This window comes from Rutilus rutilus (genome assembly GCF_951802725.1).
Source record: "Rutilus rutilus genome assembly, chromosome: 6".
NCBI lineage: Eukaryota > Metazoa > Chordata > Actinopteri > Cypriniformes > Leuciscidae > Rutilus > Rutilus rutilus.
The window spans coordinates 1,073,649-1,088,648 of record NC_140214.1 but is presented as its reverse complement, the minus strand read 5'-3'; the positions used below and the strand labels follow the sequence as shown (position 1 = coordinate 1,088,648).

The 15,000-nt window shown below is 36.1% G+C and overlaps 1 protein-coding gene across 10 annotated transcripts in view; it reads right to left on the bottom strand.

The window, feature by feature from the left end:
- The window catches only part of epb41l3b (erythrocyte membrane protein band 4.1-like 3b), a 54,142-nt gene that overhangs the window by 30,005 nt on the left and 9,137 nt on the right, over nt 1-15,000 (bottom strand). For 4 of the 10 annotated variants that reach the window (XM_084410787.1, XM_084410788.1, XM_084410791.1 and 1 more), the window contains exons 1-6: nt 13,730-13,912; nt 8,445-8,566; nt 4,074-4,232; nt 1,445-1,549; nt 1,322-1,364; nt 1,159-1,234 (exon numbers count right to left, since the gene is read on the bottom strand). In XM_084410787.1, the coding sequence (XP_084266913.1) occupies nt 1,159-1,234; nt 1,322-1,364; nt 1,445-1,549; nt 4,074-4,232; nt 8,445-8,555 (494 nt within the window). In that variant the 5' untranslated portion in view covers nt 8,556-8,566; nt 13,730-13,912. Of the gene's footprint in view, nt 1-1,158; nt 1,235-1,321; nt 1,365-1,444; nt 1,550-4,073; nt 4,233-8,444; nt 8,567-13,729; nt 13,913-15,000 lie in introns of those variants that run through there. The other 6 variants (XM_084410793.1, XM_084410789.1, XM_084410783.1 and 3 more) reach the window with 4 other exon arrangements.

Genomic DNA, 15,000 nt, shown 5'->3' with positions numbered 1-15,000 from the left:
ATCTGACGCTTTTATCCAAAGCGACTTACAATTGCTATATATGTCAGAGGTCGCACGCCTCTGGAGCAACTAGGGGTTAAGTGTCTTGCTCAGGGACACATTGGTGTCTCACAGTGGATTCGAACCCGGGTCTCTCACACCAAAGGCATGTGTCTTATCCATTGCGCCACACCACGCCAATTTTGCATTATCCATTTTCATTTAGGTTAAAGTTTTAGTATTTTTATTGTGTATCTTTAGTCATTTTTATTAGTTATTGTTTTTATTTTATTTTTTAAATAAGTTTATGTAGTTTTTCTTTATTTTTATTTCAGTTCTAGTTTTACTACATCAAGGTAAACTAATCAGGCTTTAGATTTTTAGGGCTTTCAGGATTTAGATTTATCTGCCAATATTTTGGTTATCAACTTTCTAATGTAAAGAATTACCAGTAAAAAAAAAAGTCACATCGGTGCATCCCTATTCTTAATTTCTTATTTCAGTTATATTTTTACTACACTAAATACTAAATTAAAACTAGTAAAACTACTAAAAACTAAAAAAAAATTCTCTTATTTTTTTGTTATTTATTATTTGGTAACACTTTGAGGTTTCATTTGTTAACATTAACTACATTAGATAACATGAACTAACAATGAACAATACTTCTACATCATTTATTAGATGAAGTTAATGTTAATTTCAACATTTACTAATACAAAATAAGTTTAAATCAAAATGTTTCATCATTGGTTAATGCACTGTGGACTAACATGTAATTTTATTAACTAACATTGAAAAATATATGTTAAACAATGTTAAAAATGAGACCCTATTGTAATGTGATACAGTTTCCTGGGTATTTATTTTTATTTCAGTTTTTATTTCAGTAAAACTAAAAATATCAAGTCAAACTAAATGAAAAAAAATTAAAAAAAATTTTTTTTTAATATTTGATAATAAATTAATATTTTCAATTCGTTTTTATTTTTGTGTCTTCGATTTTCATTCTAATTTTAGTTAAACTTTTAGTAATTTTTATTAGTTCTGTATGTATACATAGTTTTTATTCATTTTTAGTTAAACACATGAAAATGCCTGGCAACTCCCTGAAATTAAATATATAATTTCACTTAAAGTTTATGTTTTTCATGGTTTTAGTGAACTTTATCTACACACCTGGTGATGTCCTCAGAAAGCTGCGCCGGATCGGGAGGATAAAACTTCACGTTGAAGGCAAAGTTCCAGGGACCAGCTGTAAAAACATGAAAAACAACTTTTCGTAAGAACTTGAGGACGTTTGGATGGAGAAAATGAACGTATCCGTCAGGAGAAGACGTACTACTGATCAGCTTCTTTATCTCCTTGGACGTGTCCAGCCAGTTCTGTGGGAAAAACAGGAGGTTTGTCACTGAAACAATAATAACTGAGACGTGAAATCAGAGGAATAAGAGCAAACAAACACCTTCGGGCTTTCAGCGTCCCGGTACGTAATCCCGAAATAATCCTTCTCCAGAAGATTCAGGTGGTCGCAAACCTTCTCAAACAGCTCCTGACCTTTCGCTCGCTTCTGTGGACAACAAACAGACACAAAGACTCATTAATGAGGGTTAACGAGGAAACTGCAGGGCGTTGAAGAGAAGCACATAACAATAAAATAACAATAAAAGTCCCCCTGTACTCAATCATTTCATCCCTTAAAACTCATCGTTGATCTCCAAAATGACATATTTAAGCGTTTTTTCCTTGAAAAAATAATCTTCATGTCTTAAATATCTTGAATGTAACTCGACACCCTTGCCTCATTTAATATGTGTGGTTCTATGAATATGGAAATTGACTTTTTTGAACCGGAAAAAAAACTGACTTTTTTTTCTATATATTTCTATATACTTAATATTCAAATATATAAAAATATTTTATTGGTTTACCTGCATGTCACGTGACCATTAATCCACAAATAACCATGAGCATGCTTATGTGCTGTTAAATTACTGAAATATTAATGTGACAAAAAAACTTTGAGAATCCCTGAACTGAACAAGCAATAAATCTCACTTTTGCACAAGTTAGAGTTCGTCATCTTTCTGCACTTTGTTTTATTTGGTAAATAAAGAGTTAACCCACCGCAATGATGGTGGATTAGCGATTAATACCTATTTTTCCTCATATTCTCCATTGTTGCGGCTCCTCTCTTCCCAGTCTGTCAGTAACGCTCTGTTTACTTCCTGTCTCTATGAAGCCCCTCCTTCTGAAAAGCACACTGTGCTCTGATTGGTCGGCTGGAGCAGTGTGTTGTGATTGGTCGAGCGCTTCGAGTGTGTTTGGGAAATGTCCCGCCCCTTACCATAACCGCCAGTTTAACACACTACTAACTAACTCAACCAGACCCCGCCCCTTTATTCTGCGTATGAATTATTATAATGAGGAATACTGTGACGTGTTCGTTCCCGGGAGAAACTCAAGACTACAGTGGAGGCGTTTCAGGAGTTCAGAAACACTGACTCTGATATAGAGAAGAACTGGAGCTTCTTCATGATCACACAGCAACACTACACACTAAACACAGAAGAACATGAGCTCAATCGGACCCGTTTAACAGGTTAACTCTCCAACAAAAGTGACGCCCTGCTTTGATTTGAAAAAATCCTCTATTTACACTCTCTTGTGCATCTGTGTGTGACTGAACCTCCAGTAAACACACACACACACAGCTCTGGCATGCTGTACTTCATGCAACCGCTTCTGCTCGTGCCAAAATAAGAGTAAGCTAAAAATAAAAGTGCTTGTGATGTGACAAGTTTGTGTGTGCTCTTCAACTCTGTAGTGCAGTCACACACACTGTGTGGACGTGTCCCGACACGCCGTTTCACGCCTCGGTCTTAAACTTCCTCAGCAGAGATCTGAACTTGCATGCTTGGGTTGATGCAAGAAGTGAAAGTAAATGTGTAATAGAGTTTTAGAGGTTTAGGTTTATTGCAAAGTCTGCTTTAAAGTCTGCTTACGTGGAAAGGCAATGCACATACAATGTCAAAACCGTTAACACAGGATTCAAGCTTTCAAATTATACCTAATGTTCTCATGCCATGCATATTAAAACCATTTAAACATAAAACTATACTGTCATAACTCATCAACACAACAGTATATCAAAGACACTGAATGCGGCTATTCAGTGATTTCTACTTTGAAACGTGTAACGCTCACATTTATTGCACTGAATCATTTAATAATCATATTTAGCCTCATCACGATTCCTGATTTTCCCTCCGCAACTTTAAGATCTCTTGATATTATACTTTTATATAAGACTTTTCTCATACTATTTATGATATTTAAGACTTTTAATGACCTTATATTTGATCCAACTTTATGACTTTTTAAGGACCTGAAGGGATGAATGATTAATCGAAATAAAATATAAAATTGCACTTGCGATAATCAAATTTCAAATAATATTTTTATTTTAATTAAAAATTATATTTTTCAATTTTACAGTACAAGAGTATTACAATAATACTATATTTGTTGTTTTATTTCTAAATAAATCACATGATTTTTTTTTTGTCTACAAACCAGTGTCATTTTAGTATCATTGAGAAACTATTATACTGTAGTTTTTAATCAATATTTTGAATTTTATTTGTATAGTTTTCATTTTAAATGTTAAGTAAAAAAAAAAGTAAAAAAAAAAAAATAATAATAAAAAAAAAGTTAAAAAAAAAATAAAAAAAAATAATAAAAATAAAAAACCTTTCCCCTTTAAAACCTCACTTATCATGCTTATGCTACTCTGAATAATGCCTGAACTTCGTATTTTGAGCACTTCTTGCGTTGTTGTTGTTTTTTGCCTCTTCATGATGACTCGCTTAATTTAGTCCTGATTTGTAAGTCGCTTTGGATAAAAGCGTCTGCTAAATGACTAAATGTAAAATGTAAATGTAAAGTCAAATAATTTGTATTTCAGTTTTAGTTATTTTAGTACATGAAGTTAAACTTTTTTATTTTATATATATATATTTTTTTTACATTATTATTTATATCCACTTATTCAAGCCCAACAAACCTGGAGCACTCGCTCCCATCATGCTCACCTCCAGCGTGCAGGTGTAGTCCGTGCCGTCCAGAAGCGTGACCTTACACTCCATGGCCTTCAGTCTGTGGCTCCTGCCTAACGCTGACCAGGACACTCGGCTGCTCAAAGACTTCTGGGAAATGTAGTCTTCCTCCTGCTGTCTGACTTCTGATTGGCTCTGCAGAAACACAGCAAAATGAGTTTATTAAGAGTTCAAAGGTTTGAAAACGCTGGTGTTTCTGTGCCTGAGTGGAGGCCATTTGCATATTCATAGAACCACACATACTAAATGAGGCAAGGGTGTCGCGTTACATTCAAGATATTTTAAGGCATGAACACATTTTTTTTTATCAAAAAACGTTTACATGTCATTTTGGTGATCAAAGATGAGTTGACAGCCAATCAGCATTCATCCTGCTTCAAAAAGCGTGAGCATTTAAAGAGACAGATGACCAAATTATTATAATTCTTTTTTATAATTCAGACCTAATTCAGAATAATTTCATAACCGACCAGTCTCATGTCACGGCTTCATTTCAGAGGCTGATGCTGCTATTTTCATCATGCAGGTTTATTTCAGCGCTTTGCCACGAATAGATTTTCATAATTAAATCACGTTACATAATCTCTGTTACCTACTTTCTAGAAAGATCCTGAAACTCTCCCTGGGATTACATCTGTATACTCAGAGATACATTACTGTAACAACTGAGAAATTTGAAAATGCCGGTTTGTTTGTTGATGTTGTCTCGCTCTCACGCGGAGATCACCAGATATTCACCCAAACATCTATATGGTTTAATGTGAATGATTGTCATACAGTATTATACATGTTTGGTATCATTTGAAATGTCTCACTGCGACTGGTGTCTCATTACCAAAGAAGTAAACCAAAAGGTAATAAAGTTCTTAAGAATTTAGAGAGAACTGGCACACAGAGGAGGGTTCGTCTTCCAGGCAAATGGCATCCTGCCTAAAAGGTGTCAACTCTGTATGCAAATTCCCATTATAAGCAAATGTTTCCATGTGAAAGAAGTTTCTGTTTATATACAGAAATACAACGAGAGGCTCAGGGCGATTTGTAGCTCAAATTAGCCTGTGATGTGGAGTATGTGCAAGACACTCATGTATTTTCTAATGTCAGGTTCGCATCTTCTCTCTTTATTCCAGAGCATTTGATGTTTTGTATTTATTATCTTTGAACTGATTATGAAATTGGCACGATACACTTACCTGATGTAATAAATTGTAAACATTTGAATTATTCTGACTAAATCTGAAATTGTTTTCCCAAGTAGATTAAACGGATTCATAAGTTCCCGCAAGTCTGCATCAGATTAGTGACGACTAATATTCGGCACTAATTCAACTGTACTTGGTTTGCAAAGACAAGAAGTGAATTTCCGTTTAGAACAGCAAATGCTGCTTGACCAACCTAAATCTGGGTGTGTCTCGTCTCTGTTTTAATTTAATGTTACTTTAGATAAGTGTACGTGGGAAACCACGGCATGGCCAACCCAAAGCTATTATAAGAGGGGTAATGTTGGTCGACTTATATCTGTAGTAGTGGCCTTACCTCTACTGGAGTAAACGTTACGTTAAATTCAAGTGTATGCGAAACCACGGGGGCTATACCAAAGAATCTTTGATTGTGTAAGCGTGAATACGACCGATCTCAGGTATATAGCCAATTACCTCTGTTTAATGACCAAAACTGATGAGCTTGTGATCGTGAGACCCGCGTTAAACAAGGCGTGAGGACCTCAGAGCGACATAGCTTCCGAATATGAACGGGTAAAATATAAGTAAAGAGTTAAAAAGAATAATCAAACATTCGTTCACATTTAATGATGCTCAGATATCATTAAAACCTTTTTCATTTATGGAGTCAGATGAAATAACGAGGTAATACATATGAGAAAATGTATTTCATTTAATATTGTTGTGTTGTGTAAAAGGAAAGACAGTAACACACAGAGACCTTCACCCGTTCTATGGGATACCGCCAATGGGCCGACCTAGACGGGCTTAGGGTTAGGGTTCGTATATACGCCGTATACATTTAAAAACTCTATTTCCATAAATTTTGCATCTGAAAGGGAAACTCTTACAAAAGCATATGCAATACGGTCAAATGCAAAAAATATTATCAGTGCTTATTTCATTGCGTGTCTTTAATAAATCTTAACTGTAGTTTTTAACGCCAAAAGAGGGTTTGCGCTGGTGCAAGATGTTAGTCTTAGATACAGAATATCCACAGAACTGTTACTAGTATCTGATTTAGTGGTTTGTTTCTGAATATAAAAATGTCGACAAGTGTTGTCAAAAGTACCCACTTCGTAACCAAAACGAAACTGAAATTTAACAAATGTGACGATTCCAGCAGAGACATATATGTTGAGTGTGTGTGAACACAATGGCCAATCAGAGACATATATGTTGAGTGTGTGTGAACACAATGGCCAATCAGAGACATATATGTTGAGTGTGTGTGAACACAATGGCCAATCAGAGACATATATGTTGAGCGTGTGAACACAATGGCCAATCAGAGACATATATGTTGAGCGTGTGAACACAATGGCCAATCACAGACATATATGTTGAGCGTGTGAACACAATGGCCAATCAGAGACCTATCTGTTGAGCGTGTGAACACAATGGCCAATCAGAGACATATATGTTGAGCGTGTGAACACAATGGCCAATCAGAGACATATATGTTGAGCGTGTGAACACAATGGCCAATCACAGACATATATGTTGAGCGTGTGAACACAATGGCCAATCAGAGACCTATCTGTTGAGCGTGTGAACACAACGGCCAATCAGAGACGTTGAGCGTGTGAACACAATGGCCAATCACAGACATATATGTTGAGTGTGTGTGAACACAACGGCCAATCAGAGACCTATCTGTTGAGCGTGTGTGAACACAATGGCCAATAAGAGACATATACGTTGAGCGTGTGAACACAATGGCCAATCAGAGACGTTGAGCATGTGAACACAATGGCCAATCACAGACATATATGTTGAGTGTGTGTGAACACAATGGCCAATCACAGACATATCTGTTGAGCGTGTGAACACAATGGCCAATCAGAGACATATATGTTGAGCATGTGAACACAATGGCCAATCAGAGACCTATCTGTTGAGCGTGTGAACACAATGGCCAATCAGAGACATATATGTTGAGCGTGTGAACACAATGGCCAATCACAGACATATCTGTTGAGCGTGTGAACACAATGGCCAATCAGAGACATATATGTTGAGCGTGTGAACACAATGGCCAATCAGAGACATATATGTTGAGCGTGTGAACACAATGGCCAATCAGAGACATATATGTTGAGCCCGTGAACACAATGGCCAATCAGAGACATATATGTTGAGCGTGTGAACACAATGGCCAATCACAGACATATATGTTGAGCGTGTGAACACAATGGCCAATCACAGACATATATGTTGAGCGTGTGAACACAATGGCCAATCACAGACATATATGTTGAGCGTGTGAACACAATGGCCAATCAGAGAGATATATGTTGAGCCCGTGAACGCAATGGCCAATCAGAGACATATATGTTGAGCATGTGAACACAATGGCCAATCAGAGACATATCTGTTGAGCGTGTGAACACAATGGCCAATCAGAGACATATATGTTGAGCATGTGAACACAATGGCCAATCAGAGACATATATGTTGAGCCCGTGAACACAATGGCCAATCAGAGACATATATGTTGAGCGTGTGAACACAATGGCCAATCACAGACATATATGTTGAGCGTGTGAACACAATGGCCAATCACAGACATATATGTTGAGCGTGTGAACACAATGGCCAATCACAGACATATATGTTGAGCGTGTGAACACAATGGCCAATCAGAGAGATATATGTTGAGCCCGTGAACGCAATGGCCAGTCAGAGACATATATGTTGAGCGCGTGAACACAATGGCCAATCAGCGTGCTGACTGAGATGTGCTTGTCATTGTACAACCAGAATGTGGTGGTTTTTTCAGTGTGGTATTTGCCCTGCCCCTCCTCTACTGTGATTGGACGGCTGGGTAAAAAGTGACAGTGATGAACGCTGCGTTTTACCCAAAGTTGAACATTCTTCAAATCTCGCCGACTGGTAAAAAAACGGCATGCGTTCAGCATGAAATAGACGCTCATCTCCTCGTCACGCTGCTGCCGTTTAAAAAAACACAGCACTCCCATTGAAAACAATTGAAAAAATATGCTAGCCTTGGGAAAACAACACTTTGATGGACACACGGCATTCCAATATTAGTAATATACAAGTATAAAATGTAGTTTTTCAGCTGTTTTGACAGTACATGAGGAAAGCTGGAGCTGACCCGACTCACCTGGTGCCGTGTGTCCGGGCTTTCGTGTCCTGATGCTGGGAATTGTTTGGGGTGGGACGGTTTGGCTTCTGTGTGCGGGACGTCCGATTCCGAACCTGGATCCGTCGTCATGGCCCGTTACACTGAAATGCCACACGGATACATATATATTCAGGCTGGGCATTTCACAATCTGACTGGATTGCTTCTTCACTGGAATGCACAGTGTGGGTATCTGACCACAGATAAGTTTATATTTAGCCTGATGTTTACTCTTGCACTGTCCTAGGATCGGTGTATTTTTGAAAGCACCAAATCACGACAGCAGTGATGCCTGAAGTACACAAGTCTTTAATGTCCTGAAACACATTTAGACTGCATGCCGTGGTCCCTTGAAAGTGTGCTACAGCAGACAGGCATTCCTTCAGTCGGTCCAACATGTGCAATGCTGCCATGTTTATCAGTGTGAAGCCAACCAGTCGCTGAAGATTCGACAACAAATAGCAAAACTCAAGCAATCTTTGACTGAGCAATGCAGACGCAGACGGGGGAGTTTGGAAACAACACTACACTGAAACCTCTAGTTAAGAGTATTAGTGCATTGACATGAATGATTCCTCAGATCATGTGAGAGATTAAAGTGATCAGATGCACCATTTTCACCTGCTGGACCAGAAAACAGCTGAAAACACAGTAACAACCTAGTAAACCCCTAGCAACCACTCAGAACACCCAAGCAAATGGACCAGAAAACAGCTGAAAACCTAGTAACACCCTAGTAACTCCCTAGCAACAACTCAGAACACCCAAGCAAATGGACCAGAAAACAGCTGAAAACCTAGTAACACCCTAGTAACTCCCTAGCAACAACTCAGAACACCCAAGCAAATGGACCAGAAAACAACTGATAACCTAGTAACACCCTAGTAACTCCCTAGCAACAACTCAGAACACCCAAGCAAATGGACCAGAAAACAACTGATAACCTAGTAACACCCTAGTAACCCCCTAGCAACAACTCAGAACACCCAAGCAAATGGACCAAAAAACAGCTGAAAACCTAGTAACATCCTAGTAACCCCCTAGCAACAACTCAGAACACCCAAGCAAATGGACCAGAAAACAACTGAAAACCTAGTAACCCCCTAGCAACAACTCAGAACACCCAAGCAAATGGACCAGAAAAAAGCTAAAAACCTAGTAACTCCCTAGCAACCACTCAGAACACCCAAGCAAATGTTTTATCTTCTGCTTCATAATGAGTGAGTGTTAATCTCTGACAGCCCTGGTATCTTCAGCGGCGTGACAGTGATGTAAACCATCGGCGGATTCTCCTGGGGTTTCTGGAGAGCGGCAGTGGAAAACTGCAGGAATTACACGACTGCATTCTGTCAGACTCATTCTGTGAACTTCAACGGCCTGATGTAGAAATGTAGGTCAAACTGAACCGCAGGAGCACAACGAGCCAATGGCCCTCCAGATCTGCTCGACATCAGAGAACGAGAGAGAAGATGATTTTTCTATCATATTCTCTGAGAGGAAGATAAAACAATGAGAGTATCTCCGTGAATAACGACGAGGATTGTACAGTGGATGTGTTGCGATTACACCAGCGATTATAATGAGGATCACCTTGGAACTGATATTCAGCTGAAGAAAAACATAAAGCCCCATACGGATGAATGAATGGATTTGTAAAGGGTCAAAAATAAACAGCAACATTAATAAAAATGAACGTAATTAGAAAGTTCTTACTCATCTTGACTTATTTGGTTCACATTCTGTTCTGTATTTTTCACATGACTCCTTGTTTCTTCATTGCTCTCTCGTCTAAGTTAGGGATGTATCGGCCGACAAAAGCAATTATCTGGAATTAGTCAATTGTTTAAAAACAGCTGATGATCAGGGCCAATTATATCCTGTCAATCAAAACAAAAGTGGGAAAAACATGTGGGACTGCAACTCGTACAGTGTGTGAATAAAATCTCTCTTATGTGGAATTTATGGCTGCCAAAGACAAGTTAATGCGACAAATAAGCGTTAACAGTTTAACCATTAAAGCATGAATAAAACAGCTTGTGAACTTAACATTACATTACTTCAGGAAAGTTATCCAGTTCACAGCTTATTTACTGTTAATGATATATGTTTGCTTTTTCTGTTTGAATAAATCTGCCATGATTACAAGTGTTTATGAAAACTACCTGAGTTACAAATATTACAGTTTTTAATTGAGCTTCATTATTATATCTGAACATAAACAGCAGTTGAATATAATAACTCTGCCGTTCATTTTAACCACTAATATTATAGTAATGAACCAAATGAAAGGTTCCCTGTATAGTTTACAGCATTAGTTAGGAGAGAATTTTCCTTAAGAAAATCAAACTATCGGCAGACATCATTCTGAATAATCGGCATCGGCAGATATCATTCTGAATAATCGGCAGATATCATTCTGAATAATCGGTATCTGCAGATATCATTCTGAATAATCGGTATCGGCAGATATCATTCTGAATAATCGGTATCTGCAGATATCATTCTGAATAATCGGCAGATATCATTCTGAATAATCGGTATCGGCAGATATCATTCTGAATAATCGGCAGATATCATTCTGAATAATCGGCAGATATCATTCTGAATAATCGGTATCGGCAGATATCATTCTGAATAATCGGCTATCAGTATTGGCGCATCTCTAGTCTAAACAATATAAAATCATTCTCGCTGATAACTGCCTTCTCTCTTTTTATTTAAAAGGGAACTACATTCATAACTGTTTGTACATTAAAATTCACATCAATTATTTAACAATTACTACTAGAATTACACTGAAAAAAAGGTATAGAAACAATTTTGACTCAGAAATTGCATGTCAATTTCACAAATAATTGAAACAGTATATAACAGCTGAAATACTATTTTCTTGTAAAATGTGCTCCAATCATATTTTAGGCTATTGAACGCTTCAAAAAATTATTTTCACACTATTGCTCTTGTAATAAACCCCCCCACCCCCCCCATCTCTGTAAACATTCTGGAAAATGTCAGGAATTTATGAATCAGAGACACACTGAGCTGTGAAATATGCAGGAAGAAAAACCTTTACCAAATCCTGTCGCTCTTAACGAGTCTGGGTAAACCAAGCACCTGGAGACACTCGACCCACCCTGGGCTGAAACCAGTCCATTAACTCGGCACAGATGGGTTAAACCCTCTTAACGGCTTAAACTTACTCCCATCAAAAACGCAATGGAGACGCAGTCTGAGCCGGCTGTGACCAGATAATGCAGAGTTCACGGGGAAGTTTGTGTTAATCCCTTTTATTATTCAATTTCACACAGCGCTTCATTGGGATAACCAGCTACATACACTATGCATTGAGTGACAGACAATAAATTAGAAATGCACAATATATCAGCCACCATATCGGTATCGGCCGATATATGTTCATTTTTAATGCTATAATTATCGGCCCACTAAGAAAATTATATTAAAAGTCGAAAAATAATTGATTATTTCCTTCATGTTCACCATGTCCATAATGGTTTTGAATTGCTTGAAATATGATTGAAATCACTTCAAAGCGCACGTCTGTCATAAAGGCTACACCAAATTAGAGTGAGAACATCATAATTCTGTGCTGAAGACATAGATTTTAATGGGGAGACTTTTGTTTTTGTAATCAGGCTCTCAAATATTGTATAAAAAAATTGGAATTATATTTATCGGCCAAAATATCTGTCATCGGCTTTCAAATATAAAGAATTATCATCGGCCAACATTTTCATATCGGTGCATCCCTACAATAAATCACTTTATAATGCTTAAAAACTACAGAATAAAAGCATGATTATGGTATTATCATTCTAGCCTGCAGAAACTATAAGGTTACCCTGGCCTATAGTGGTTAAAGATCGTGCCGGTAATCAAAAGGTCAATTTCAATCAACACTTAAACCAACGTCACTCAGACCCGTAATAAATGCATTGAAAATCAACAAACGTTCTGTACACATTCACACATTCTATCCGAGGACAATGTTTCTTCTGGATCAATACAGGATATTGATTTACAATCAGCGCCATTCTACAAGTGACTCTTGGAATGTGAGAAACTAAACATTCGAAACATTCTCTACATTGTGAGCATGCTTCGTCAAATCAACAAAGAATGAACAGAACAGCATGCTACATTTGTTTGATCTTTTGTGTTTGCAGCATATAACTTCTAGTTTTTACATGATGCATTATGTCAGGGTAAATGGTGTGCAGAAAAAAAAAGAAAGAAAAAAAGAAAGAAAAATATATTTAATAAAAAAATAAATAAAAAAATATATAATAATAATAATAATAATAATAATAATAATTATTATTATTTATATATATATATATATATATATATATATATATATATATATATATATATATATATATATATATAAACAATATATAAAACAAAAACAGTTTTTTATTTAAATTTATTTATCATTAAATTTGTATTTATTCTAAATTATTTTTTAAATCAAATACATTTATGTTGTTCGATTATGAAACAAAACTAAATAAATTAGATTAAAATAATAATTCAAATAAATAACTACAATTTTATTAAAATAAATAATAAATTAAAAGGGAAGTCCATACCACAGCTGCAACGAGGAACATCTTTGCATTAGAATATGTTGCAGAATGTTTCTTTTCTCAGCTGACGAGCGATACAAACATTGACAACTAATCAGAATCAGCTCGAGCATTTAAACTGCAGAACGCACGCAAGTAATTAACAGAACGCTATTGTTAGTTAATGCTAATATAGTTGGTAGTGTGTCAAACCCGAATTCAGTGCAAGTTTGCTTCATTTCAATCAGACTCGCCTTTTCCCACATCAAAACGGATCATACGCGATCAAATCTACCAAGCGTTCCGAACGCGTGAGAACTTACCGACGCGTCAAACAAATAACAACAATAATACATTATAAATCTCATGTTTTCAGTATTTCTGGGTAAATCACTAGTGTTTTAACAGCGCAGAAATCAGGATACAGCCTATCAATAAGTGTCCTTATAAAACATGCTTAATATGAAACGATCGCTCCGTTAATACGTGGATATATTTTATATTTAACACGCAGATGTTATGTATGCAAACGCGTCTTCTAAACACAAACGCCACTGAAGAAGCGAAAACAACGCACAGATTTATTCCATCCAGAACGTTCAGCGGATTTACTCCTGCATCTGTGGGGAAATGTGTCACTCACAGGCGTGCGTAAACAACGCGCGCGCATGAACGTTACCGTGGGTGCCGCGGCGCTCGCGTTCCTCTCCCCGGGGTTTGCGCTCTTCTCTCGCCGCTCGCGGAGCGTCTGACAGCGGCCACGGGTAGCTCGAGTCTCCGGTAATCCTTCAGTGGTGGGAGCCGGGAACCGGGAGGAGCGCGCGCGCGCGGGGCGGGACCGGGGATTCAAACTCACGTCACTGTACGGACGCGCGAGACCACGTGATCTCAGCTATGACGCAGGAGGAATGTTGTGGAAGTGTAACATATCTATCCGTGTACAGTAACAGCAATAACATCATTTTATATCATAATTTTTTTAAGTTATATTATATTAAAGTATTTTTTTCCTACTGTCTGTAGTTCTATACTGATGATAGATGCAAGTTAGATATGAATTTATTCAATTTTATCATATCATTTAATCAATTGCTATTTATTTAACATTTTCTATATTTTCCTTTTTAATCAATTTATTTATTTATTTGCTTACATTGCTTTTCTTATTTGTATGAATTGAATTTTATTTAAATAAAATGTTTTTATTTATTATTTAAATTGAATTCCTTCTAAATTTATTTTAATCAAATGTGTTAATTTATTATTTATTAATTTAAATAAAATGGTATGTATTTTAATTATTTAATAAACTAAGTAAATCTGATTAAAATATAAACAATTAAACAAATAAATCTGATTAAAATAAAGAATAATTAAAATAAATGAAAACAATTCTATTTAAATAAACAAATAATAAATTAACATCTTACATTTTTTTATTTCAGATAATTTAATCTTATTTTTATTTAATGAAATCAAGTTTTACTTATTTGATCAATAATGTTTCATTCATGTAGTTATTTTTTATTTAAATGTATTTATTTATCATTTAAATTGTATTATTTTATATAGGAATTAATTTTAATCTAATGTGTTATTTTTTTATTTAAATAAATGTGTATTTTTTTTCCATTATTTTTATTTTAGTGAAATGTATTTATTTAGTTAGTTTAGTTTAATAATCGAACTAAATACATTTGATTAAAATAAATAAAACACTTTTATTTAAATAAACACATTGGTTTAAAATAAATGGCTAAATATATACATATATATTTAAAAAAATATTTTATTTTTATTTTTTTTACATTTCTTTACACTTTTCCACCCCCTTGTTTGAAAAACCCCCTATATGTCCACATCTATGATTTTATCTCCTCACCAATCATGACATGTTTTGTCACGCACACAGTCTGAGACTCCCAGTGGACACTACACTACAGTACAAAC